A 27,582-nucleotide genomic window follows, 5' to 3' on the forward strand; every position below is an offset into this window, starting at 1 on the left:
TTTGGTCAGGTGGATCTAATGTGGGTCAGCTAAACCTGCTCCTAGTGAAGATGCAGGTAAGACCTTTAGCTCCGTTGTGGCTGGTCGAGGTGTGGCCCCCGCCCACACCCCCTTCCTCCCATCCTTGCCCCCGCCCACACCCCCCTTTTTCTCACCCAGCCCTTGCCCCCATCTGCCTTCCTGACCTCCAGCCCCCTGCCCAGACCCTTTAGCTACCTGCCCTAGCTCACAAGCCCCTGAGTCGCTGCGGGAGCCTAGGGCCCCCTCCCCCCCCCGACGAGAACCCTGCAGTAAGTCACTTAGCTGATGTCTGTGCCGGCGGGGCGCGCTCCCAGCTCCTTGCTCCGTGGCGGCAGAGGCCACGGCTCAGCCTTCAGGGGCTGTTGGTCGTAGCCGCCCTGTGTGTCCGTCTCTGGGGATGCTGCAGAGAGACGTCTTCTCATCACCTTCCTCCTGTCGATGGGCTGGAGTCCGTGTGCCTCTCTAAGGATGTGGCTCTGCTACCGACCCTCCAGCCCTCTGGGTGGTGGCCAAGGCTTTAGGCTGGGTCCCGGCAGGGAGAAGGCTGGCTGATGTTGTCAGTTCTTTCCCCGTCCCTGGTGGCTGGGTCGGGTGCGGCCATGGCCCTATAGAGGGGTGGTGCTCGGCGTTGCTGTCTGGGGCTCTGCTGGCATCCGGCAGGGCCTTCCTGCGGGAGCTGCAGGTTGCTCCTCTGGCCGGGCTGGGGGAGGGGAGGGAGACTGGCAGCTCCGCTTCGGCCTGTTGGCCCCGGGGGGGAGCCTGGTGTGGATCTGGCGCGCTGGGCTGGGATGCCGTTGGCCTGGCACTGCTGGAGCTGCCAGTTCTCGTTGTCCTGGCCTCACGTGGAGATTGGGTCCGGCTGGCAAGCCGGCAGTGGGCAGGGCTTCCTAGCCGGGGGCAGCGACTGGCGTGTGTGCCCGAACCCGCTGGCAGAGTCGTCTCTGGTCTCAGCCAGCAGCTGGGCTCCCCCGGCGTGTCCTTGCCAGGCCTATCTGGCAGCCTTGTGTGGGCGCCGTATCTCTCCCCCACACTTGCTGCACTCCCGGGCCCCACGTCGCCGTCTCTTCCGGGGCGGCTCTCCCGCCCTGAGCTGCCCCAGCACCCGGTAGTAGACGCGGCAGCTGAAGCCTTCGCGCAGCCCCTGCTTCACATGCTGGGTCAGGGCCTCCAGGCTGGGGAAGACTCGGCAGCAGGCCAGGCAGCGCAGGCCCTGCTCGGGGGTGAGGAGCCACTCAGGGGGCGCTCCCATCGGCTGCTGCGGAGCCTCCTCTGCTGGTCCCCCAGCGTCGCTCTCTGCCTCGAGGTCCACGTCCCCCGCCTCGGGGTCCACGTCCCCCAGGTCGGACCTGGTGTGGGAGCTGCTCCGGTCCGAGCCAGCAAAACTTTCTCCTCCGATGTAATTGGCCTTAAAAATGCGGGGGCGCTTCCTAATGGCTTCAAAGCCGGCCCCCGTCTCCCAGGCCACCGAGACACCGTTCACGACCCTGACCTGCATGTAGAAAAGGGTCTTTTCTTCTCCCTCCCCCTTGGCCTCTCTGACACGTGCCGAGCGCTTTCTCTTCATGCCGGCGCCGGGTGGATCTGGAGGCTGCGCACATAGGCGGTTGGAGGCCGCAGGCTGCACACCGCGGGCGGAGGAGTGGCTGGTGACGGATGTGGCCGTGGAGGTCTTCTGGCTTGGGTCCCTGGGGCCTGCAGAGGCAGAGACCCTCTCCTCCGCCGTTTCCCCAGGAACGGGGCTCCCAGCAGAGACCCCCTGACGAGGGGGCGACTCCCCTGATCTCTGCGACTCTGAAAGCAGAATGAAAGCCCAACTCCTGCGGCCATCGCCCCCAGCGGCGCATCCCCCTCCGGCTCCCAGCCCTGTGTCCCAGGCCCAAAGGTGCCCCCCATGGGTAAGGGAAAGGGGTGGGTAAGGGAACTCCCTGAGTACGAATATCAGGGGAGCGACCAGTCAGGGATCTGACACGCTGTGCCCAGGGAAGGGCCAGAGCCCCCTCGCTTGGCACATTGGCAACTAGGTTGGACAGAGCCCTAGACAACGTCCTGTCGGTGCCGATGCTGCCCTGGCCGGGGGGGGATGGACACTCTGCCCCATTGGTCTGCCCCAGCCCTGACATCTGACCCTGGCATGGTTACCAGGAGCAGCCTGAGACCTGGCTGTGCCCATCTCCAAAGCCCCTGGCTTAGGCTCGTTACCCCAAGGGCCCAGGACTCTGCACTGGCATCTCTACATGGAAGAGCCATTTTGTGCCCCCAGATATCTCCTCTTCCTGGTGTCTCCTTCACCCCTGGGGGGGTGGGTGTCTGTGTCTCCCCCTTCCTCTTTTCCATTTAACCATTTAGAGGGCTCTGTCTCTCCCCACTTGGAGTCTGTTTCCCCCACTGTGCCCTGGTGGAGTCTCTGTTTCTCTCCCCCTCCCCCTCTGAGACCTCCCTGGGCCAGGCAGAGAGAGAATTCGAGTTCATCCTTGACCTAGGACCCCTGCCAGCCTCTCCCGCGAGTGTCCTGTGGGCCCAGGGAACGTCCTGCTCACCTGACCCCTCCTGGGCAGCTCCAGGATTCGTCTCTGGGGCGTCAGCAGGAAGCCCCTGGCTGTGCGCCATGGTCCTGGCTCTGGGGACTCGGGCCAAGGCTGGTGCCTGTCACAGTCCTCGAAACCTCCTGGATTCTCTGTCTCAGCACCAGCCAGAAGGTCTGGGTCTCTGCTGGGGAAGGGATAGCGGTTCTGGTCCAATTCTTCAGCTAAATCCCCAGATCTCACAGTGCAGGCAGCAGAGACAGGATCACGATTGACCTGAGCCAAGGGTTTGATCCAAGTGGCACCAGACGGTTGTGGTTTAAATCGTCCTGGAATGTTCTGGTCCCAACGGCATCAGGCTGTTTGGATCCAAACGGCTCAGAAGTTCTGAGCTGGGTGAGGTCATTGCCAGCTGGGATGACACTGCTCAGTTCTGTGCGAGCTGCTCTCGGGTCCAGCCGACCCTCCTCGTGTCCCATCCAGGGAGGGCCGAGTTCATGAGGTCCCAGCCAAACCACTCAGCTGGGTCTATGCTGCACAAGGCCCGGGCGGGCCCATCCGGGGTCCGATCAGGGAGGGTGGAGCCATAGCCTCTGGCTTTGTGCTGGCACAGACTGACGAGCAGGACCATTCATATTCCTGTTGATTTGGGTTACGGTAGCGCCAAGAGGCCCCGTCAGTACCAGGGCCATTGCTGGGTGCTGCCCACACCCAGAAGGGCTGCCAGTCTAAACAGACAAACAAAAATAGACAGCGAGTCTGAACCCAGCACCCCGTACACAGCCCGGCCCCAGCACAGAGCTCCTTTGAGATGCCTTCCCCAGCCCATTTTAATCCTCCAAACCACCACTCCCCGCTGCCCACGTGCCCCAGGCAGGCCTCCTTGCTGTGCCGCCATTCACCCCACCCTGACCCCACAAATAGAGCTGCAGGCTCCATGTGGGGAGGAAGAGATGGGGGGCAAGTGTACCCCGGTCTGGAGTGTCTAATGGTGGCTCCTGGCTGTGTTTCTTCCTCCCCCTGGAGGTCTCTGTGGCCCCCACCAGGATCTAGCTGTCCCCTAAAGAGACACCAAATCAACAAAAGCCTCTCAAGGCTTAACTCATGCCAGCCCCAGCCAATGCCGCGTAACTGTGCCACCTGCACCCAACCCCACCTCCAATTCCGGTCCCAAGGGACCTGAACCCCTGGTCAGAAGTGTGATGCCCACCTGCCCCCCTGTCCCTGAGCTCCTCAGCCCTGGGCACTCTGGCCCATGGATGGCCCCATCGCCGACAGAGGCACCAAGGTCTCCCCAGTCTCTGGGACGTTAATACTGGATCTTTTCCTCTGTGGAGATTCTCTCCTTGCAATTCCCATCCAGCCCTGTTGTAAGTCAGGGAATGGAGGTGGTTCTGAGCAGAAAGTGCCAGAATAAATGCTCTGGGTAAGAAGTCGGTGATGCACATCCCAGCCCCTTTCTCATAGCTGATGGCTAAGAGCTGTGGCATCGCGGTATCAGCCACATGTAGGGCAGACCCTTGGGGGCCACCAGCTGGTGTGTAGACACTTTCTGGTGTGAAGCTGGGAGAGCGCTCCCGCCCCCCAGGCTACACTGAAAAAACCTGATTGGCTGGGGGAGTTCCACTCAAACACACAGCATTAACGAATGGTTAACGAATGGTGTGGGGCAGTCTGGGAAATTTGGAAAGAAAACAGAGAAGCTGCAGGACAGGAGCCCGGAGCTGGGGCAGGGCGGGAGCTGCTGGCAGGAGAGCCGACTGCTGGCAAAAGGGGATTTGTGTAAACTCTCAGCCTTCAGCCCCATCCCACTGCCAGGCTGTCTCTCCGTTCACATCCTAGTATTTCAGGGTGGGATAGTTGGTCACCTGCTCCTTGATACGTTGCAGGCTGCATCATGCTAAAGCGCCCATGTCCAGCCTGCAACTTTGTCCCGTAGTCGTCTCGGGCTCACGTACATACCCGAGGCGTGGAAGAAATGTTGACAGATCCATAAAACTCCTAGTTCTCTCTGAACTGATTGCATATCTTCAGGTGTTGGCATCTGCTGCTGACATACGTCAGCAGCATCGGCCTGGTGTATTTCTAGCAGTGGAAAGGTTTCTGCTTGCGTGTGGCAGGTGTGTGTGTGGGGTTCTGCTCCTTGCCAATTCCTGCACCTGTTGGGAAAATCAAAGGTGTCTTTCAAACTGATGGGTCCTGCCAGGTTTCTAGGTGTCTTTGAGCAGTGTCCTCGTCCTGACAAAGCAGGTGCCATGTGGGTCTGTCTGGTAGATTTCTGTGCATGGGTGGGGTATAAGCTGGTGGGGGGCTCAGCTCGGATCAGTGGCCTGGGGTTTGGGGCAGCTGGCGCAGGGTGGCCAGGGGCTCCTCTGTCCGCGCTGGGGGGTGGGGCCTGTGAAAGTGAAATGAATTCTATTAAAGAACTAGAATGAATTAAAGAATGCTGTATGTACCTTAGGTAGAAATGAGAAATGCTGCGATCCAGGTGTCAGGAAAGCAGACATTAAGATAGAACAATTGCTCCTCTTAAGGGCAATTGGTGAAGCTTTAAGCTTAGATGGATACGAGTTAGTAAGGAAGGAGGATATGCATATTGTGCCCCAGGTAAATTTTACCATTTTGCTCTCTTTGTCCCTTTGTTTTGTTTGCGCCCTTTGATCTCTATAAATAAGACTGTTTGGGTCTTGCATGGGGCTCACATTAACTGAATGTATTAGCAGAGCGCTGTGCTAATAAAACAGAGTGGTCTGACAAATTGTGAGTCCCGAGTGTGACTTTGACAGGCCTCAGGGCTCCGGCGGCTGAGGGAGGTGGAAGATGCTGGGTGAAGCGGGGCGGAAGGGGTGGGGCTGGGGCTCGCGTGTCCCTGAAGTGGAGGTTCACATGCCACCTGTGCTTGTGTGTCTCTGATGTCATCTTTGGGGCGGGGTTTGTCTGCACTTTGCTCTGGGCGGCTCAGGTGCCTGGGCCCCGTCAGGCAATGTACAAACAGTCCATGCTACAGAGGGGAGAGCAGAGCCAGCCCCGCCGTGGAAAGCACTCGTGAGCTCTGGCACTGACGGTCGCCGCGGGGGAGCTTCCCGTGGGATTTGAGTGACTTACGTACATGACGCTCCCATCTCTGCACCGGGATCGAAGATGTCCCACATCTCACTTGTTTGACGACAGGCCCTTCCCGTCAGCACAGCGGGTTCCAGCTGCCCTAGGGGACAAAGGAGAAGTGTCGCTTTCTTCCAACGCTGAACAAGGGACTTTATTAGAGTGAGGGGAGGAGGATTAACCCCACGGCTGCTCTGTCTCTCTCTGCTTCTTTGACCCTTCCCAGCCCCCTGGACCTGGCTCCCTGCCATAGATTTAAAGTGACAGTACACCTATTCTTCCACTTCCCCCCCTGCCCCGTCTGCATTAATAATCTTTAACAAGAGCTGATATCTGACAACAAATGATTGAGCCCAGTGAGTCACCGGCTTTCACACTTGTCCCGAGTGGCTCAGTGCCAGCAACAGCACGGGGCAATGGGGATTGGGCCCCGGAGGCGGGGGAGTCTGCAGCCTCCCCCAGGTGCTTGTCCTGTCCAGTGCCCTGCTCTGCTCCTGGAGTCCTGCAGGTTTTCCTGATATTTAACCTCCATTATCCTTGCTGCAGGATCAGCCCCCGTCCTTTTCACAAGACCTCCCCGCAGATCTGCAGATGGCTGCAATTCCCCTGGGCCCTCTGCTGCAGACCGGCCACCCCCCGGCCTTGTCCTTTCCTGAGAGGTTTTCCTGCCCAGGCGTTTGATCCCGGTGGCTGTTCTCTAACTCTCCCCATCCCAGAGTCCTGCCCAAAGTGCAGGGCTCAGCGCAGAATGCAGCTTCCCACAAGGCCCGGACAGCCTCTGCCTGCAGTGTGCGTTCCACCAAGAACTGCTCAGACGTCAGAAGGACCCAGGTCCTCAGCCTGTCCCTCCTCTGTGGACTCCCCACTGCTGGCTGGTCACGGTGGCACTTTGCCCACAGCTCTGAATGCTGGGTGCAAAGCTCCTCACGCCAACCTGTCCCGAGCAAGGGGTATGTGCAATAACAATGGGGATCTCCGCGCTGCTGCAGGACGGCACCAGCGGGGGATTCCCTGGGTGTCATGAAGGAAGTTGTGCCCCCACTCCTGGCGTGGCAGCCAGCCCCCCTCACACACTCCCAGCCAGCCCCCCCCTACACACTCCCAGGCCGCCCGAGTGCCGGCAGCCCCGGAGTGCCGGGAGGGAGGGTGAGCAGGAGACGCGCCCCACCCCCATCCCTGTAGCACAGGCCAGTCCCCCTTTGCCCCCCAGCTTGGGGCCCCGGCCACGGGGGGAAGAGCCCCCAGCACCACAGCCCAGGAAGCAGGAAGGGGATTGAGTGTGGGCAGGGCCACGCAAGGCTGTTGGGGAGGTAAATCCTCCCCCTGCCTTTGATTCCCACCGACCATGGCCCTGGGCCCTTTTAAATCGCGTGGGTGAGCCGCAGGGCTCCCAGGCACGCACCGGGTGGTACTGGCTGCGGCGAAGGCAGCCGGGTGGGCACGTGGACGCCGTGGCCGAGCCGGAAGCGCATGCCCAGCAGCGCAGCCGGCAGCACCGCCCAAAAACCTCAGCCATCCCTTTCCAGGGGGCCCCTTGGCTGTTCTGCCCATTGCTGTCGGCCAGCCTGGAGATGGGATGTGCCCAGAGCTGGTCACACGTGTGCCCGGCCGCCCGCCTGAGGGGTCCAGTTAGAAATGCCTGCCATGGGGAGGGGGCGGCGTTGGGCCAGAGCACCCCCCTCCCCGCTGGGAGAAAGCCCAGCACCACACCCATGAGGAACAACTCCTGACCTGCTCTGTCGGGGCGGGGTTAGCGCCCTCCATGGGACAGTCCCAGCAGGTCATGGGGTCCTGTGGGACACTGGGGTCATCTGCATTGGGCTCTGCGCCCGGGCACCAGCTCTGGGGCACCAGCACCCCCACTTCCACAGAAGCCTGTCTTCAGCACCCCTTTCAAGGGGTTTGTGGGAAGATAGCGCTGCATGGGGGAGGGGCGAACCCCATGCACAGAGGTGCCTGTCCCTGTGGAGAAGTGGGGGGCATGACTGACCCAATGTTGGCCGGGAAGTGCTAGCCACAGGAGCGTAGCTGGGGGGGAGCAGAGAGCTCACTCAGCACCGGGGCTGGAATTGTGCCGGAACACTCCGGAACGCCATTCTAGCACCTTCTGGAGGAGCTGCAATGGCAGTTGGGTGCTGCCAGTATCACTTAGCGGTGGACTTGGAGCACGTTCCAGTACTTCTTTTTTTTTTTTAAAGGACTGGAGCACTCCTCAGTATGTAGCAGCCTCATGCCCACGTTCCTGAGCCCAAGGCCTGCAGACAACCCGAGGGACTTGGCCCCCAGCCCAGAGAATGCCCTGGAGCGGTGAGGAACATGCGTTTAGTGTTGATTGTTTTGTATGATCTGCGCTCTCCTGTGCTCTACGTGATGAAGTATAAAAGTGCATTAATGTGTTAGAGTCTCAGGAAAGTGTCTCGCTCTTCACCACTACTGCATGCCCCCGAGGGGTTCAATGCTAAAACTGATGCATCACACCTTTTGGAGTTCTGGGAGAGAGGTGTGTTTAAATATCAGGAACTCAGAGGGGTCAGGGATGCAACCAGAGGGACTAGGTAGCTGGATAGCAGCTTCCAACGTGCACCAAAGTCTGTGCCCTAAGGGTGGGCCCAGGGATCCCGAGATTGGGGCAGTGGCTGGATTCTGTTCTTTATCCCAGGGATAAAGCGCTCAGAGGCTGGAATGCCCATCACAGCAATGTTAGCGGGTGGCCAGCAGGGGGCACTTACAAGGACATGACACGGGTCCTTCCTGATAGTACTTTGTACGTATGCTTCTCTCTGAGCATCTTGAAGCATTTGGCAGTGGGTGGCGCCTTTTTGTGTGTGTTCGCTCCCCCTGCTCCTAGAACCTGGCTACGCCCCTGCTAGCCAGGTCACCAGTCCACGGCTCTGCTCCCCTGGAGAGACTGACCAGCAGAGCAGCAGACTCTGAGAGCCCCATCCCTGCCTCTCCGCAGAATTGCCGCCACCGGCCAGCTCAGCTCCTCCAGCACAGGGTCACTAGCTGCCCACTGGCCTCTCCTGGAGGAGGAGGCTGCCAGGAACAATGGCTTAGGGCAGCAGATTGTTCCCCTAGAGGCACATGGACGTAGTAGACAGCCCCCACCTAGCGTGGGGGAGGGACAGGGTCCTGGCTGTACCCGCTGGTCTGCAGAGGGGCACTGTGGGCACTGGATGGTGCAGGGAGCGTGCTGCGTGCCAGGCTGTGTGGGAGGGGTTTGCTTCCGGCATCACAGCCCCGCACAGCCCCGCACGGCCCCGACGCAGCACAGGGCCCAAATGGCAGGACCCAGCCTGTGGCAATGGTAAAAATGAATCTCAGCCTAAGCGCAAGGTGCTTTGGGCAACAGGTTCAAGGCAACAATACAATGGCGCCAGCGCCCTCTAGTGACTGCCTGTGTAAATACAGCGCGTCTGCTGGCATTGCTGCCTCCCAGAGGCAATGACCTCTGACACTGGTGGTACAAATTCTTCCCGGGCCTGCTGCCTTTGTGGTCCATATGCAGCAGCCGTTAGCTGTGAGGGCACGAGCTGTCGGGGGCTTTTCCGCTCCCCCAGTCACCAATACGTTTTTGCAAGTAGTGTGTTTAAGTCGCAATGGGTCGGGATTTACGTTCATGTCAGGATCCTGGTTTCTGAACTTCCTTAACTCTGTCTAAGCCAGGGAAAGTTTGCAAACACTTCCCACCAGCACCAGCACCAGCACCGGGCCAGCCCTATGGGTCATAGCGGCCGTGGGAGCTTGAGGGTACGTGGGCTGCTGGCTTTTTTTAGACACCGTGTTAGCTGTCCCTGCTCAGAGTAGGTATCATGGATCGGGCGCTTAAAACAGCGTCCACAGCTGACGTCCGAGAGAGGTAGATCAGAGCAGTGCCAATGTAATGGACGGGGCACCATTGGTAGGGACTTGAGACTCTGGCTCTAAAAGCAGGATCGGCCGCTGCTCATGTTAAAGGACCCAGCTGTGTGAACCCAAGCGCTGGAGGGGACGCAAACCGCTGTCTATGGCCTGGCCACTAAAGGGGGACAGAGACACCATGTGACCGTGGGTTACGGTAGCAATAGTGCAGACAAGGCTGCAGGGGGACGGGCACCGGCAGGGTTTGTGTCGCACAGCCCTGCAGCCAAGCAATGAAGGGGGCGGTTCAGCTCAAAGTGGCAATGGCTTTTTTAACCCTTTAAAGAAGATCCCTGGGGCAGCCGTGCAATGACGTAGTGTAAGAAAATCGCTGGGACGCGGGATCATAACAGGGGAAAGCTTAGGTGAGAATCCAACTGAAGACGTCACCAGAGGGTCTATTCATTTACAAAACCAGTGTCACAGCACGGGCAGCTCATGATTTTGGTGTTTTTGCTTAAAGCCCCAGGACCCAGACTCCTGTGATCCCAGGGGACTCTCGGCTGTCGTTTTTCTTTGAAACGTGACCCCTCGAGGTTCAAAAAGCAGAAGGCAAATAAAAGACAGCGGTGGTGGGCCTAGGTCAGCGCTCCAGCCTGGGACACAGGGAGACCGGCTTCAGGCCCCTGCGCTGCCGCAGACTCCCTGTGGGACCTAATTTCCATTGAGTCTAAACACCTTTGAGCGTCTGGGCCTTAGTCTCTCTCAGCCTCAGCTCCCCAGCTGTCCAATGGGGATACCAGCCCTGCTGCACGAGGTGCTGTGAGGGGAAATACTGTAGAGACTGGGGGATGCTCCAACACTACGGGATGGGAGACAGGTGTAACTTTAGGAAAAAAATCTCGTGGCTTTGAAGCCAGGCTGACTAGTGGTGCTCGAATTCCTGGGCTGAGCCATGCTGCGGTCACAGCCCCATCTACTGTTAGGGTTAGAAAACCTGTCTCAGCACCTCTGTAAACTGTTACCCCTACAGCTAATCTCTGTCATGCTGCCTGCCGGGCCCCAAGAGCCTGCGTACCAACCCCAGGGCACAAACCCCAAACTGGCTGTGAGGTCTCCACTTAGATTTCACCATCCAATCATCAAGTGCAAACTCCTCAGGCACTAAAAAAGCCTAACCATGGAGTCACAGACAGTCCCCGTGGGTACTCCAATCTGTCTTGCCACGCAGGTGAGCCACCCTTGTGATAGATGGTCCCTTACACCAAGAATCACAGCAATATTCCGTAAAAAGCAACAGAGAGTCCTGTGGTGCCTTCAAGACTAACAGATGTATTGGAGCATAAGCTTTCGTGGGTGAATACCCACTTCGTCAGACGCAGCAATATTCAGGCTAATCCCTGTCCCAAAGGATCAGTCACTTACCCCAGGTCAATTGTACCTTAAATCTCATACCAAAGACAACGTTTGTAGACAATCCTATAATAAACTATATAGGGATTTATTAACAGGAAAAGGAAACTAGAGGGTTATTTACAAGGTTAAAGCAGGTAAACATACACACACAAATGAGTTACAATCTTAAGTTTCAAAAGGTAATAGAAGTCTCTAATAAGCAAGCTCTATATGTCCTTTAAGACTAAGCAACTGGGGATCTCTTGCTTATGCCTAACAAACCTTGCCCCCAGACTCCAAGCAGCACAAAGATAATCAGCGCCTCCTTGTTAGGGGTTTTATCCCCCTCCTCTCATGTGCTCTGAGCTGCAACCTCAACTGATGTGAGGAATCCAATTGCATGACTCATCTTCATTGGGGGGCGGGAAGAGCAGAGCAACAAAGTCTTTTGTCCTTTGTCCACAATAGTCCATCTGGTGTCCATGGGCCTTTCTTGCTAAGCAGGATGTAACACCTTCATTTGCAGATCCGTCCATCACACGAGTAATCTCTCTCTCCAGTTGGGTGATTTATACAGTTACAGAGGCTTACAATATAACTGCTCAAATACTACCTTGCCATATAGGATACAGATGTTATACATTAGATTAAAGCTGCAGCAACTCACATGCATTTAATGCAGTCTAAACGCTAAACACATTCTTATAATTCGAATAACTGTTTTAACAACACTAATACACAGGGGTGCAAGACTGTTTCCAGCTCTGTATTTGGCTGTGTTCAGCGGAGACAGGGGGACCTTGGCATGAGATGGCACCTGGTCTGCTAGCGTCATAATCTCACGCGGCACCTGCCGAGAGCAGCAGGCTCTCAAGAGAAGCCAGAGCTTGGATGAGAAATGCAGGAGTGTAGCAGAGACAGCCTGCCCTTATAAGAGGACCGTGGGCCAGGAGCAGACAGACTCTCTCTGCCTCCAGGGAGGCCGGGCCGGGCCGGGGGGGCCTACCTAGAGGTGCCTAGAGTGAGGCAGGGCTGGGGAAAGGCCAGAGGGGCTGGGGAGCTCCAGGCTGACAACTCCCCAGGCTGCAGGGCCTTGTCCAAGGCTAGGGTTACCATACTTAAGGTTTTTAAAAAGAGGATACTCCACGGGGCTCTGGCCCCGCTCCTTCCCCTCCCCAACTCCACCCCTCCCCCAAAGTCCCTACCCCAACTCCGCCCCTTCCCTGCCCAACTCCGCCCCTCCCGCAAAGTCCCCACCCCAACTCCGCCCCCTCCCTTGAGCGCCCCGCATTCCCCCTCCTCCCTCCCAGCCACACGAAACAGCTGCCCGAGCGCTACCGGCTTCACGGTTTGCTGGGCAGCCCCCAGACCTCCAGTCCCACTGCGCCCCCGGCCGGGCACTTCCCCAGCGCAGCCGGAGTCCGGGAGGGGAAGCGCCCGGCCGGGGGCAGGGTCTGGAGGTCTGGGGGCTGCCCGGCAAACCGTGAAGCCGGTAGCACTCGGGCAACTCCGCTCTTCAGCTGCACAGAGCTGAGGAGTCAGGGAGCAGCAGCAGTTGCCGGAGCCTGCTCTAGGGTAAGCCGGGGATGCCGGCAAAGCTGGGAGTATTTTTCCCGGACACGTTCGGCTTTTTGGAAATTCCCCCCAGACGGGGGTTTGATTACCAAAAAAACAGACATGTCCGGGAAAAACCGGACATATGATAACCCTATCCAAGGCCCCATAGAGGCACTGGGTTGCAGAGAGAGGCAGCAGGTCCAGACCTGACCTTGCCTATGATGAGTGGCTGACCCTGCAGCCCGCCCCACGGCGCGGGGGCTAGTCGGTGACTGGCAGTAGCCCAGTGTCAGGCAAGGTGGGGATTAGAGGGTTGGGGGTTCCCCAGAGAGGGGAGACCCAGAGGCAGAGTGTGGGGGCATTGCCAGGGGGCAGCACCCCAGATAAAAGGGCACCGGGGTCTGGGAGGGACACGGGGCCAGCGGTAAGGTGGATCACTGGCCTGCAGAGGGCGCTCCGGAGGCTGGTGAGGTAATTCCCTGAGATGACCAGCAGGAGGTGCCGTAGGGGTGAGTCCACATTGCTACACCCCCCAAACAGTGCAGGTGAAAATTGATTTTTTTGCTACAAAAAGGCCATTTTCTCTCAACAGAAAAAATCTTGCAATGGAAAATTTTGGCCCAGTGTCCGTAAACTGAAAGGGTGGAAGTTGATGGTTTGTTCCTGTCCCGGTTCAGGGATGAGCTGCACCTCTCTCAGGGCTTGTCCACAGGGCGAGTTAGTGCACAGCAAGCCCGGGTGTGAATCTAGAGCACGCTAACTTGCTGCGCACTAACTTACCATGTAGACAATTTCCCTCCAGAATTAGGTAGGCCCGACTTAGCCCTCGTACCCCAGCTCTTCTGGGGCCACTAACAGTCTCTTTCTCTGCAGACCCTGCTTCTCTGTGAGCTTCAAGCAGGGCCGGCTCGAACTTTTTTGCTGCCCCAGGCAAAAAAGAAGAGCGCCGCCCTGCCGTAACACCGCCCCCCCAGCACTGTGCCGCGCCGGGCTGCCGAAACCCCCGCCCCCCCCGAGCGCCAGGCCGCCGAAACCCACGCTCCCCCCCCGAGCGCTGGGCCGGGTCCCCCAAACCCTCACCCCACCCGAGCAGCTCGCCACACAAACCCCCGCTCCCCCCGAGCGTTGCGCCGGGCCGCCCAAACCCCTGCCCCCCAAGCGCCGCGCCGGGCCGCCTAAACCCCGTGCTCCCCCCCCCCAGCCGCTGCACCGGGCCGCTCAACCCCTGCCCCCCCCCGAGCAGCTCGCCGCACAAACCCCCGCCCCCCCGAGCGTTGCACCGGGCCACCCAAACCCCTGCCCCCCCCCAAGCACCTCGCTGGTTTGCCCAAACCCCCGCTCCCCCCCCCCAGCGCCGCGCCGCCCAAAAACTTGCGCCCCCCCCCTCAGGCGCTGCACCAGGCCGCTCAAACCCCCGCACCCACCCCCAGCGCCACGCCGCCCAAACCACCGCCCGCCCCTGAGCGCCATGCCGGGCCGCCCAAACCCCCGCCCCCTACCGTTGCGCCAGGCTGCCCAAACCCCTGGGGCGCCGGGCCGGGCCAGGCCGCCCAAACCTCCGGAGCACTGGGCTGGGCCGGGTCACCCAAAGCCCCAACCCCCCCCCAGTTTCGTGCCGCCGAAACCGCCCCCCCCCCCCCCGCGCTGCCCGGCCGAAACAACAACAACAACAACATAAAAACAAAAAAACCCAAACCCTTGAGCGCTGCCCAGCCGAACAAGAAAACAAAACAAAAACACTGTGAGGCCCCCCGCACAACAAAGCCACCTAGGACTGAGTTAACTCCTTGCATCCATGTGGCAGATTTCATGATTGCAATCAAATAGACAATTCATGAAAAAAATCCACATATCTCCTCTGTTCTTCACTGTCCCACAGAACTAACCTCCCTTCTTCCCTTTTGTGCATGCAGTGTATCACAAATGGGTACCAGAGACCACTGGGTGTAGACAATGTCTCTACCAGTTGGAGTGATGCTTTGATACCACGCTAACGTTAGCTTTTTCCATGTGCTCTGATTTCAGCCATGGGCATGTGTGGTTTGCATCTAGGAAGACACTAGCTCTGTCTGTTGAGTCCCCAGCACAACTGGCCCCAGGCCTGGCTGGCCTCTAGGCACCAATGCAGTATAAATGTTACAGGATAATAACAGCCTGGCATATGGAACTATGGGGCCTGATCCTGAAAGGTTCCTGAGTGCCGTTAAGTGCCTCAGCACGTCACAGGATTGGGCCCCTACTGAAGAATGGAGAATTGTTGCCTTCAGTGTGACTGCTTTGCGTCAAAGCACCAGGAGGAATTCAAAGAGGGCTCAAAGTTTGCCTTCTGCCTTTGGTTGTTTTCCTGTTTGAATGAGATTCTGGTGATAGAAGATGTAAAGCTCCTTTTCGGCTGCCGACGTCTGACCTTAACAAAGGACCCGGCGGTGCTATAAGAATGGGGAGTGTTAAGCTGGGGATGTGGTCAGCTCCTGATGTGTCTGCCCCGCAACCTGGACGCAAACCGTATCAAGGCAGACTTCCTTCCGGGCCCTTCCCTGTGCGAGTGTCACTCTGTGAACAGAGAGAGAGCTGTGAGGCAGGTTCCCTTAAGAAATGCAGCGTCACACCCAGACTCTGCTCATGGCAGGCAGCCATGCGGCCAGGGCAGTTACTGTGAGCGGGCTGGGAACGAAGGCGCTTGTTCCGGAAATGCTCTCCTCTTTGGAGTGAAATCGGGTCTCTTGAACGCAGGAGGCTGACAGAGCTGCCTGGGCCAGGCACGATGCTGCGGGGCTGCTGCTGTGGGCACTTGCCTCCCCCAGCTCTGACAACACACCTCAATCGGACCTGCAACATCTTGGTGCTATTGCAATCTGTGGTCCCCCCCACACGGACCGGTCCATACACCATGAGCATGGCCTGCCACGCTCCCAGCCACTCCAGCACAGCTCCCACCCGCTCTGCCAATGCACTGCTGTGCGAGGTTGGAGTATCCCCTGCCAGTCCAATTCTGCTCCCTCCTCCTGCCCCAGCTCTGCCAAAGCACCTGCCTGCTGCCTGCAGGGCCAAGTCCTTGCTAGCCCAGCGCTGTGGAAGTACAGAAACGTCTCACTGCTACAGATATCACCATTAGCCAACAGCGGCACCTAGCGCCAGCTGCCCCTTAGTCACTGACTAGCCAAACCTCGTTAATTCGGGGAGTGACTATTGTTGTTTGGTTATTTGCTAATTTGCAAACAACCCCCGCTCCCTCCCCAGTAGGGTGACCAGATGTCCCGATTTTATAGGGACAGTCCCAATTTTGGGGTCTTTTTCTTACATAGGTTTATAGGGTCAGTCCCGATGTTTCACATTTGCTGTCTGGTCACCCTATCCCCAGCAAGTTGCACACATGATAAAGATAGGCAAGGCCAACATATCCCACAATGCATTCTGTTCCTTTAGGTTGATATATGAATGTTCCACAGTGTTTTTAGCATGATCTTAGCCCTGCGAGTCCTCACTACAGCCTCTGCTACTAAAAACTCTGCTACCAAGCGGGACGGTTGGTGGAGACCAAAAACTGGGTCTGAGAATCATCAGGTTTGTGGATAAAGGGCAAGCGATTGTTTTGGTCAACCCGGTAGGTCGGCCACACTCTGATATTTACCTCCTGGCCGGATGGGGGCAAGTGGCACCCTCAGTAGGTCACTCGGGAAGCATCTGGTTGACGTTCTTTCTGGAACACAGGGGTCTTCATGGCAGTAGCTGGGGCTCACAACGGGGAGGAAGAGAAAAGGAATTAATACTAATCCCTCGCTGTGATATAGCACTTTTCATCCATAGATCGCTAAGCGCTTCACAGTGCAGGTCAGTGTCCCTTTGTACAAACTCCACCCCTCCCCCAAAGTCCCGCCCCAACTCCGCCCCTTCCCTGCCCCGGCCTGCTCCAACCCCGCCCCTCCCGCAAAGTCCCCGCCCCAACTCTGCCCCTTCCCCGCCCCAACTCCACCCCTTCCCTGCCCCGCCCCGGCCCTGCTCCAACCCCGCCCCTCCCGCAAAGTCCCCGCCCCAACTCCGCCCCTTCCCTGCCCCGCCCCAACCCCACCCCCTCCCTTGAGCGCCCTGCATTCCCCCTCCTCCCTCCCAGCCACACGAAAACAGCTGCCCGAGCGCTACCCGCCTTCACGGTTTGCCGGGCAGCCCCCACTGCCTCCGACATGGCTTCGTGCCCTTGATAAGAATGGACGCTGCATGGAATGTAACATATGAACAGGGGGTTATATGGTGACTTTAGGGCTGTGCTCCTTAGTAGCCAAAACTAAACGGGGGATGCTCTGATGGTCACACACGCTGCTTCCCTTCCCAGGTTAGTTGCTGTTTTGCATGGAAGGGGTTCTGCTTTGTCTGGCACAAAGAAATGTCAGATTCCCAGAGTCACTGTGTGATCTCGGGTTGAGTCATTTTGCCTCTTTGTGCCTCAGTTTCCCCGGTCAGCCGCACAAGGCTCTGGATGCTACCACTCCTGCCAAGGGCCGTGAAGCTTCATTAATGAATGTGGTGAAAGCCTTTCGTCCCCTCAGCTGAAGGGCGGGCGGCGGCTGTGGCGTTTGGTGCACTTGGGAGCACAGAATGTTTCCCCTGCTTTACAGCTGGGGATCTGAGCGCCAGCCTGAGCATGTCAAAGCCGCCTAGCAGATTTTTATGTCCCTCTCGCTCAATTTAGCATCTGACCGAGCTGGCCAGGCGCTGTGGAGGACACCGGCCCTTTGCCTGGACTAAGACACGGGCTGGGGTTTAGGTCAGGTGGATCTAATGTGGGTCAGCTAAACCTGCTCCTAGTGAAGATGCAGGTAAGAGCTTTAGCTCCGTTGTGGCTGGTCGAGGTGTGGCCCCCGCCCACACCCCCTTCCTCCCATCCTTGCCCCCACCCACACCCCCCTTTTTCTCACCCAGCCCTTGCCCCCATCTGCCTTCCTGACCTCCAGCCCCTGCCCAGACCCTTTAGCTACCTGCCCTAGCTCACAAGTCGCTGCGGGAGCCTAGGGCCCCCTCCCCCCCCCCCGACGAGAACCCTGCAGTAAGTCACTTAGCTGATGTCTGTGCCGGCGGGGCGCGCTCCCAGCTCCTTGCTCCGTGGTGGCAGAGGCCACAGCTCAGCCTTCAGGGGCTGTTGGTCGTAGCCGCCCTGTGTGTCCGTCTCTGGGGATGCTTCAGAGAGACGACTTCTCACCACCTGGCTCCCGTCGATGGGCCTGAGTCCGTGTGCCTCTCTAAGGATGTGTCTCTGCTACCGACCCTCCAGCCCTCTGGGTGGTGGCCAAGGCTTTAGGCTGGGTCCCGGCAGGGAGAAGGCTGGCTGATGTTGTCAGTTCTTTCCCCGTCCCATGGTGGCTGGGGTCGGGTGCGGCCATGGCCCTATAGAGGGGTGGTGCTCGGCGTTGCTGTCTGGGGCTCTGCTGGCATCCGGCAGGGCCTTGCTGCGGGAGCTGCAGGTTGCTCCTCCGGCCGGGCTGGGGGAGGGGAGGGAGTCTGGCAGCTCCGGTTCGGCCTGTTGGCCCCGGGGGGGAGCCTGGTGTGGATCTGGTGCGCTAGGCTGGGATGCCGTTGGCCTGGCACTGCTGGAGCTGCCAGTTCTCGTTGTCCTGGCCTCACGTGGAGATTGGGTCCGGCTGGCAAGCCGGCAGCGGGCAGGGCTTCCTAGCCGGGGCAGCGACTGGCGTGTGTGCCCGAACCCGCTGGCAGAGTCGTCTCTGGTCTCAGCCAGCAGCAGGGCTCCCTCAGCGTGTCCTTGCCAGGCCTATCTGGCAGCCTTGCGTGGGCGCCGTATCTCTCCCCCACACTTGCTGCACTCCCGGGCCCCACGTCGCCGTCTCTTCCGGGGCGGCTCTCCCGCCCTGAGCTGCCCCAGCACCCGGTAGTAGACGCGGCAGCTGAAGCCTTCGCGCAGCCCCTGCTTCACATGCTGGGTCAGGGCCTCCAGGCTGGGGAAGACTCGGCAGCAGGCCAGGCAGCGCAGGCCCTGCTCGGGGGTGAGGAGCCACTCAGGGGGCGCTCCCATCGGCTGCTGCGGAGCCTCCTCTGCTGGTCCCCCAGCGTCGCTCTCTGCCTCGGGGTCCACGTCCCCCAGCTCGGGGTCCACGTCCCCCAGGTCGGACCTGGTGTGGGAGCTGCTCAGGTCCGATCCGGCAAAGCTTTCTCCTCCGCTGTAATTGGCCTTAAAGATGCGGGGGCGCTTCCTAATGGCTTCAAAGCCGGCCCCGTCTCCCAGGCACCGAGACGCCATTCACGGACCCTGACCTGCATGTAGAAAAGGGTCTTTTTCTTCTCCCTCCCCCTCGGCCTCTCTGACACGTGCCGAGCGCTTTCTCTTCACGCCGGCGCCGGGTGGATCCCCTGGGGGCTGCGCACACAGGCGGTTGGAGGCCGTAGGCTGCACACCGCGGGCAGAGTGGTGGCTGGTGACGGATTTGGCCGTGGTGGTCTGCTGGCTTGGGTCCCTGGGGCCTGCAGAGGCAGAGATCCTCTGCTCCGCCATTTCCTCAGGAACGGGGCTCCCGCAGAGACCCCCTGACGAGGGGGCGACTCCCCTGATCTCTGTGATTCTGAAAGCAGAATGAAAGCCCAACTCCTGCGGCCATCGCCCCCAGCGGCGCATCCCCCTCCGGCTCCCAGCCCTGTGTCCCAGGCCCAAAGGTGCCCCCCATGGGCAGGGGGAAGGAGTGGGGAAGGGAACTCCGTGAATACGAATATCAGGGAAGCGACCAGTCAGGGATCTGACACGCTGTGCCCAGGGAAGGGCCAGAGCCCCCTCGCTTGACACACTGGCAACTAGGTTGGACAGAGCCCTAGACAACGTCTTGTCGGTGCCGATGCTGCCCTGGCTCTGGGGGGGGGAATGGACACTCTGCCCCATTGGTCTGCCCCAGCCTGACATCTATGACCCTGGCATGGTTACCAGGAGCAGCCTGAGACCTGGCTGTGCCCATCTCCAAGGCCCCTGGCTTAGGCTCGTTACCCAAGGGCCCCAGGATTCTGCACTGGCGTCTCTACATGGAAGAGCCATTTTGTGCCCCCAGATATCTCCTCTTCCTGGTGTCTCCTTCACCCCTGGGGGGGTGGGTGTCTGTGTCTCCCCCTTCCTCTTTTCCATTTAACCATTTAGAGGGCTCTGTCTCTCCCCACTTGGAGTCTGTTTCCCCCACTGTGCCCTGGTGGAGTCTCTGTTTCTCTCCCTCTCCCACTCTGAGACCTCCCTGGGCCAGGCAGAGAGAGAATTCGAGTTCATCCTTGACCTAGGACCCCTGCCAGCCTCTCCCCCGAGTGTCCTGTGGGCCCAGGGAACGTCCTGCTCACCTGACCCCTCCTGGGCAGCTCCAGGGTTTGTCTCTGGGGCGTCAGCAGGAAGCCCCTGGCTGTGCGCCATGGTCCTGGCTCTGGGGACTCGGGCCAAGGCTGGTGCCTGTCACAGTCCTCGAAACCTCCTGGATTCTCTGTCTCAGCACCAGCCAGAAGGTCCGGGTCTCTGCTGTGGAAGGGATAGCGGTTCTGGTCCAATTCTTCAGCTAAATCCCCAGATCTCACAGTGCAGGCAGCAGAGACAGGATCACGATTGACCGGAGCCAAGGGTTTGATCCAAGTGGCACCAGACGGTTGTGGTTTAAATCGTCCTGGAATGTTCTGGTCCCAACGGCATCAGGCTGTTTGGATCCAAACGGCTCAGAAGTTCTGAGCTGGGTGAGGTCATTGCCAGCTGGGATGACACTGCTCAGTTCTGTGCGAGCTGCTCTCGGGTCCAGCCGACCCTCCTCGTGTCCCATCCAGGGAGGGCCGAGTTCATGAGGTCCCAGCCAAACCACTCAGCTGGGTCTATGCTGCACAAGGCCCGGGCGGCCCATCCGGGGTCCGATCAGGGAGGGTGGAGCCATAGCCTCTGGCTTTGTGCTGGCACAGACTGACGAGCAGGACCATTCATATTCCTGTTGATTTGGGTTACGGTAGCGCCAAGAGGCCCCGTCAGTACCAGGGCCATTGCTGGGTGCTGCCCACACCAGAAGGGCTGCCAGGCTAAACAGACAAACAGAAATAGACAGCAAGTCTGACCCAGCACACCATACACAGCCCGGCCCCAGCACAGAGCTCCTTTGAGATGCCTTTCCCAGCCCGTTTTAATCCTCCAAACCACCACTCCCCGCTGCCCACGGGCCCCAGCAGGCCTCCTTGCTGTGCCGCCATTCTACCCCACCTGACCCCACAAATAGAGCTGCAGGCTCCATGTGGGGAGGAAGAGATGGGGGGCAAGTGTACCCCGGTCAGGCGTGTCTAATGGTGGCTCCTGGCTGCATTTCTTCCTCCCCCTGGAGGTCTCTGAGGCCCCCACCAGGATCTAGCTGTCCCCTAAGAGACACCAAATCAACAAAGCCTCTCAAGGCTTAACTCATGCCAACCCCAGCCAATGCCGCGTAACTGTGCCACCTGCACCCAACCCCACCTCCAATTCCGGTCCCAAGGGACCCGAACCCCTGTTCAGAAGTGTGATGTCCACCAGTGGGTCCTCCCAGCCCGATACACCTGCCCCCCTGTCCCTGAGCTCCCCAGCCCTGGGCACTCTGGCCCATGGATGGCCCCATCGCCGACAGAGGCACCAAGGTCTCCCCAGTCTCTGGGACGTTAACTCTGAATCTTTTCCTCTGGGGAGACTGTCTCCTTGCAGTTCCCATCCAGCCCTGTTGTAAGTCAGAGACCTGCCAAGGCCCCTGGGCAGAGCTGTGGGAGGGATCCCAACCCAGCTTCCTCTGGTGAAGAGCAGGTCTTCTAGCTGGAGGGGCCTTGCCCCGGGCACCCACCAGGGGCTGCCTTTCCAGCTGTGCAGTGCAGTGCAGCTGTTCTCCTTCCCCCCCCAGCCAGGCTGCAGGGAATGGAGGTGGTTCTGAGCGGAAAGTGCCAGAATAAATGCTTTGGGTAAGAAGTCAGTGATGCACATCCCAGCCCCTTTCTCGTAGCTGATGGCTAAGAGCTGTGGCATCGCGGTATCAGCCACATGTAGGGCAGGCCCTTGGGGGCCACCAGCTGGTGTGTAGACACTTTCTGGTGTGAAGCTGGGAGAGCGCTCCCGCCCCCCAGGCTACACTGAAAAAACCTGATTGGCTGGGGGAGTTCCACTCAAACACACAGCATTAACTCTGACCCTGGGAGGTTGAACGAATGGTGTGGGGCAGCCTGGGAAATTTGGAAAGAAAACAGAGAAGCTGCAGGACAGGAGCCCCGAGCTGGGGCAGGGTGGGAGCTGCTGGCAGGAGAGCCGGCTGCTGGCAAAAGGGGATTTGTGTAAACTCTCAGCCTTCAGCCCCATCCCACTGCCAGGCTGTCTCTCCGTTCACATCCTAGTATTTCAGGGTGGGATAGTTGGTCACCTGCTCCTTGATACGTTGCAGGCTACATCATGCTAAAGCGCCCATGTCCAGCCTGCAGCTTTGTCCTGTAGTCGTCTCGGGCTCACGTACATATCCGAGGCGTGGAAGAAATGTTGACAGATCCATAATACTCCTAGTTCTCTCTGAACTGATTGCATACCGTCAGGTGTTGGCATCTGCTGCTGACGTACGCCAAAAACCTGTAGGAGAACACTTCAACCTCCCTGGCCACACAATAGCAGATGTAAAGGTAGCCATCTTACAGCAAAAAAACTTCAGGACCAGACTCCAAAGAGAAACTGCTGAGCTCCAGTTCATTTGCAAATTTGACACCATCAGATCAGGATTAAACAAAGACTGTGAATGGCTATCCAACTACAGAAGCAGTTTCTCCTCCCTTGGTGTTCACACCTCAACTGCTAGCAGAGCACCTCACCCTCCCTGATTGAACTAACCTCGTTATCTCCACACCGATTTATACCTGCCTCTGGAGATTTCCATTACTTACATCTGAAGAAGTGAGGTTCTTACCCACGAAAGCTTATGCTCCCAATACTTCTGTTAATCTCAAAGGTGCCACAGGACCCTCTGTTGCTCCTTCCTTAGAGGTTTTTAAGGTAAGGCTTGACAAAGCCCTGGCTGGGATGATTTAGCTGGGAATTGGTCCTGCTTTGAGCAGGGGGTTGGACTAGATGACCTCCTGAGGTCCCTTCCAACCCTGATATTCTATGATTCATACCTGATTACACTAATGAGGTAATAGATCGCGCTAGTCACTTAGAACAAATCGCATATCTTCCCCATGAAGAGCCGAGTTCTTTATGGAAGTGGCTAAGTAACCTGTTCAATGTCTCTGGCATAGGGAACTGGTTGTTTCAGGGAGCCCTGACTATCCTGTTTGGAATCCTAATGATTTTTGTATGTTTTCAGTTAATCTCCTGTTTGCATCCAGAATTGTGTAAGGTATGCCACCCAGGTGATGGCCCCAAAATAGAGTGCTAATATGATGATGTTAAATATCACTGATGAACGAAGAGATAAAGAATGATTAATATGTGGAACCCAGTCATTGTTGGTCTTTGCGTAAACTTGACCAAAAGGAGGGATTGTGAAAGTGAAATGAATTCTATTAAAGAATTAGAATTAAAGAATGCTGTATGTACCTTTAAGTAGAAATGAGAAATGCTGCAAGCCAGGGGGCAGGAAAGCAGACATTAACTGCTTAATGAATTGCCCCACGTAAGGGCAATTGGTGAAGCATTAGCCTTAGATCGATAAGAGTTAATAAGGAAGCAGGATATGCATATTGTGCCCCATACAAATTTTACAATTTTGCTCTCTCTGTCCCTTTGTTTAGTTCGCACCCTTTTCTCTGTATAAATAAGACCGTTTGGGTCTTGCATGGGGGCTCACATTATCTGAATGTATTAGCAGAGCGCTGTGCTAATAAACAGAGTGGTCTTGACAAAATTGTGAGTCCTGATTCTAACTTTGACATGGGCAAGCAGGGTCTTTTTATGATTAACTTTCATTAAACTGTGTCTGTTTCCTCTTAACATAATTTTTTTGCATCTCTTTTCATTCTACCAATTCTGCACCCAAGGTCTAAATTCCGGAAAATAAAAAAGGAACATATTCAAGATTCAGTCTATATTTTTGTGTATATCTGTGGTAACAAAACAGTTGTTATTTCTTGTTATGGCAAAATTAAATGATTGACCATATGCAGCTTTCACTCTTTAAATATTGCATACTGATATGTCCTGTATTAAAATGTCCTGTGTCTTAAACATTGAATTTAAAACCACTTCATAGCCAACGGCTGTACTATGGGAAATGATTTACCGATATTTGGATATTTTAAAATTTGTTTAAACATAACTTGTTTCATTTTCAGAACAGAAAAAACAAATTCCAGTGTTGTTGATTCCAATGACAATTTCCAACAGTGAGAGAAGTAGCTGATAAATATTTCAGATAAATGATACTGGTCCCGTCAACAGCACCAGAGTTCAGCCCGTGAGCTAATGAGAACACAAGAGCAAAGAAAGAATAAAATTATGCCACAGACACAAAGGAGCAATGCAAACAGAAGCTCAAATTTGGGCTGGAGCAGTGAGACTCACGCAAGTCCCTTACCAGTAAGCAATGAACCAAGTCCCAAAAGGACTAAACTGGCCACTTTGTCCTCTGCTGGGATGACAGCCACAGCGATCAGCAGAACCAGAGCTGGGAAAGGCTGCCCCTTCCCCGACTCCTCTCCTCTCCTGCCTCATGCTTTGGGTGCGCCTGTCTCCCACTCTCAGCACACGCTGCAGCAATGAACTGCAGCCACTAGGGGTCAGGCTGTCACTGCAGGCAGCAGTACGGGATCCCCAGTGCCCACCCTGAGCTCCTGGCAGCATCTGGGCCCAGGCTACTTTCCCTCCCACATGCCACCTCCCCCATCGGGCAGCGCATCCCAAGCGTACAAGGAAAGGGGTTTTCCCAGAAAAGCACACGTAGAGATGTGGCAATTGCCAGCCTGGCTGTGACCCAAAGTCCACCTGGGCCGGTGACCTTCTCAGACATCAACCAGCACTGGTTGCTGCACCGGAAGGGGTGAGAACCCCACAGGAACAGATGTGGGATGATCTGCCCCATCTCAGGCCCTTTAGTTAGTGCTGGGTAATGCCCTGACCCAGGAGGAGCAGGGGAAACGCCAGACCACAGCTGAGCTGGGATCCTTCTGGTGTCTGACAACGGCCGGATGCTGCATAGGAAGGTACAGGGAGGTCCTAGCCAGAGACCAGCTAACGCCCCGGAGCTGGAGGGTCAATGTCCCTTCCAGGACGTGCAGCAGTAACACGTCCAACCCTGGAGGTTCTGGCTGGGCACACAAATATCCGATCCCTTATTGAGCCTGGCGGTGTTCCTGGGGGTGAGGAGTTCTGCACAAATGCCACGAGAGGCTCAGATGAACGGTCCAAGGACCGGCTGCTGTGATTATCTGGACTGCAACCGTGAGCCAGGCTAGGACGTCGATCCCAAACTCTAGGCGCTCTGGCCTTCAACTCCAACACCAAACCCAGGTAAATACGGAACTGCAGCACATCTGTCTGTCTGTCTGTCCAGGCTTTGATCAGGGTGCCCACCACCCTAGTATCTGATACTGCCTTCCCTGCTACAGTCCCCAGGCAGTGGAAGAAAGAAAGAAAACTGCAAATAAAGCACAACTCTGCCACCCCTAATCTTCCAAAATTGACTCCGCCAAGCACCCCCGCTCCTGCCTCAGCCCTCCCCGAACGCTGCGCATATAGACGGGCTTCGCAAAGGGCCGGGAAGGGCGACCCATCTCTGACCGAGAGGGGAGGGAGTTGCCAAGCAGAGGCACGTTACACTGTGAGCTTTAATGTCACCAGGACACACAAATCTCACACGTTTGCCTGCTCTCAGGCAGGTGATGAATCAGCCGGTGCCCCATCTCTGGGACTCATTGGAGAGAAGAAGCCTGAATGTGTCTGGGGCACTTGATGGCTTTTCCTGACCATGTGGGGGTCAGCTGTGGGCCAGGCAGAGAAACGGGGGCCCAGGGAAGCTGGCGGTGGCAGGGTGCATCTGCAGTAGGGACCTGGCCCAAAGCATGCAGGGTGCTGGGAGACCGTGGCTCCCGCTGGGGCCGGACTGCGTAGGGCTTGTAACACAACTTCTGGGGTCTGCAGGCCATAGGGGATGGGCAGTGGCACCTCTGTGGGCTGGAATGTGCAGCTCTAGTTTTGTTTATTTAAAGCACCCAGCAAGAGAACATCCTTCAGCCCGTTAGAACCCGTCAGCTACGGCAGGGGGAGCACCAAAGCCCAGCTGTTTGCAGGCGTGTGTCACCCATTTGGCCTGTTCGTGTCACACATTGGCAGGAATAATGGTTGAGTGGTAGGGCCTTGGCCTGGCCCGGGCACTACCAGCCCCGAGTTCTGCCCTGCCCTGGCTGCCCCGGGTGTTACCTCGGAGGGAATCGTTCCAGATTCTAATGGGTGGCAGGTCCAGGGAAGAGCCTTATCTGGGGGGAGGCTGTACCAGACCCGCCCGACCCAGGCAGGCTCCCAGGTACTCTCTGCTCGGGACTGATAAGGCTCCTTAGCAGTTTCTCTCCAAACAAATTCCAGTTCAAGACACCTGAGAGCTCCACAGCAGGGCAGCATCCCCAGAGCGCACCAGGGCGGGGGTTAGAGGGAGCAGTCGGTAGCAGCACCTGCCCCTCGTACGGCAGGAGCGAGAAGTGCCAGCCTCTGCACAGAGCAGCAGCGTTCGGCCTGGGCCAGACGTGCTGCGGTGATGGGTAAGAGCGGGCTCGGAGAGCCAGAGGGTCTGTGGGGCAGCGCTGGGCCCTTCTGCTCCGCACTAGGGCTGGGTGGGCGAGTTCAGCTGGGATTGGAACCCACCAGCACTTGTGAGTGGGAATGTGGGGCTGGAACGCAACGTGGGGCGCTCCCACCTCGCCCGGGGGCAACTGTGGGTAAGGGCAAAGAGACACCTGGGCTGAGACCCCAGCTCCAGGGAGACAGTCACCCCGGCCCAGACGGCTTAAATTGCCCAGCTGTGTGACAGCCCCCCCATCCCCGAGGGGTCCCGCCCCCGGTATGTCACAGCAGGGTAATGTGCGTATTGAACGGCAGGGGTTGCCAGAGACTGGCTGGGAGAGGCCTTTGGGGATGGAGGAAGCAGCACTAAGGTACATGCCAACCTCCCTACAGAGGAGGGGCCGTGCCCCGCAGGTGTGGGGCAGGGAGCTGGGACACTGCGCGGTGGGTCATTGTCTGGCCCAGGGCCTTCCTAGCCGGAGGCCGAGGCCGAGGCATTTTCTTCAGGTCACCTTCCGCTGCAGCTTGGCCACGGGCCCCCATAGCCACTAGCCCAGCCAGGGATCCCAAGTGGGGATTGTCATGGCTGGCTCCTCCCTGCCGCCAGCAGCTCTTCACTGCCAGGGAATTCCTGAAATCCTGTGTGCCCCTCCCCCACCCACCTCCTGGGGCTGTGAGTGCCCCCCCGGACAGGCCCCCGAGCTCTGAGTGCCCCTGGCCAGTCCCTCCCCTCAGCCCCCGCCACTTCCTGGGGCTCTGAGTGCCCCTGGCCAGTCCCCCTCCCACACCCCAGGGCTGAGTGACCTTGGCCAACCCCCGTCCCTTCAGGAGGAACTCCCAGTACCCACCCAGCCCCCACACCTCAGGGTTCCCCTCCCTGTGGCTCCGTGGCCATCCCCCCACCAGGGCCGGCTTTAGGCCAATTCAACCAATTCCCCTGAATCAGGCCCCGGGCCCAAGCCCCGGTACGGTGTACCGGCAAGAGCCGGTGTGCTGTACCAGGGTGGCCCGGCTTCCCCAGGGGGCAATTTAAAGGACCTAGGGCTCCCAGGAGGGGCCGGAGCCCCAGACCCTTTAAATTGCCACCAGACCCCCACTGCTGGAGCCCTGGGGTAGGGCTGCGGGGCTCTGGGGGCTATTTAAAAAGTCCGGGGCTCCCGCTGCCTCTACCACCCCGGCCCTTTAAATAGCCATTGGAGCCCCGCTGCTTCCCCAGGGCTCCCATGGCTATTTAAAGGGCCGGGGCGGTAGAAGCAGGGGAGCCCTGAGCACTTTAAATAGCCCCCAGAGCCCTGGGTTAGCGGGGGGCTCGGGGGCTATTTAAAGGGCCGGGGCTCCAGCTACCTCTGCTGCACCCCGTCCTCGCACCAGCCCCGCACCCCCTGCCCTGCCCGCAGCCAGCCCCGTCTCCAGCCAGCCCTGCACCCCCTGTCC

At 58.1% G+C, this 27,582-nt stretch overlaps 1 protein-coding gene across 1 annotated transcript; it reads right to left on the bottom strand.

Moving 5' to 3' along the window:
* Window positions 1-1,009: 1,009 nt before the first annotated feature.
* Window positions 1,010-2,628, bottom strand: LOC135976646 (protein FAM170B-like). Its single transcript, XM_065573516.1, has 2 exons — window positions 2,559-2,628; window positions 1,010-1,812 (listed from the first exon to the last, which is right to left on the bottom strand). Exons 1-2 carry the CDS (start codon window positions 2,626-2,628, stop codon window positions 1,010-1,012), a joined length of 873 nt encoding a protein of 290 aa, XP_065429588.1.
* Between the last annotated feature and the right edge of the window lie 24,954 nt (window positions 2,629-27,582).

The sequence above is a fragment of the Chrysemys picta genome, chromosome 19 (assembly GCF_011386835.1).
Source record: "Chrysemys picta bellii isolate R12L10 chromosome 19, ASM1138683v2, whole genome shotgun sequence".
Lineage (NCBI taxonomy): Eukaryota > Metazoa > Chordata > Testudines > Emydidae > Chrysemys > Chrysemys picta.

Excerpts from the sequence above, each read along its gene's own strand:
- LOC135976646 (XM_065573516.1), bottom strand. The coding sequence starts at position 2,628 with ATGGCGCACAGCCAGGGGCTTCCTGCTGACGCCCCAGAGACGAATCCT. Across the intron at positions 1,813-2,558 it reads AGCTGCCCAGGAGGGGTCAG|AGTCGCAGAGATCAGGGGAG; the intron begins GTGAGCAGGACG and ends TTCTGCTTTCAG.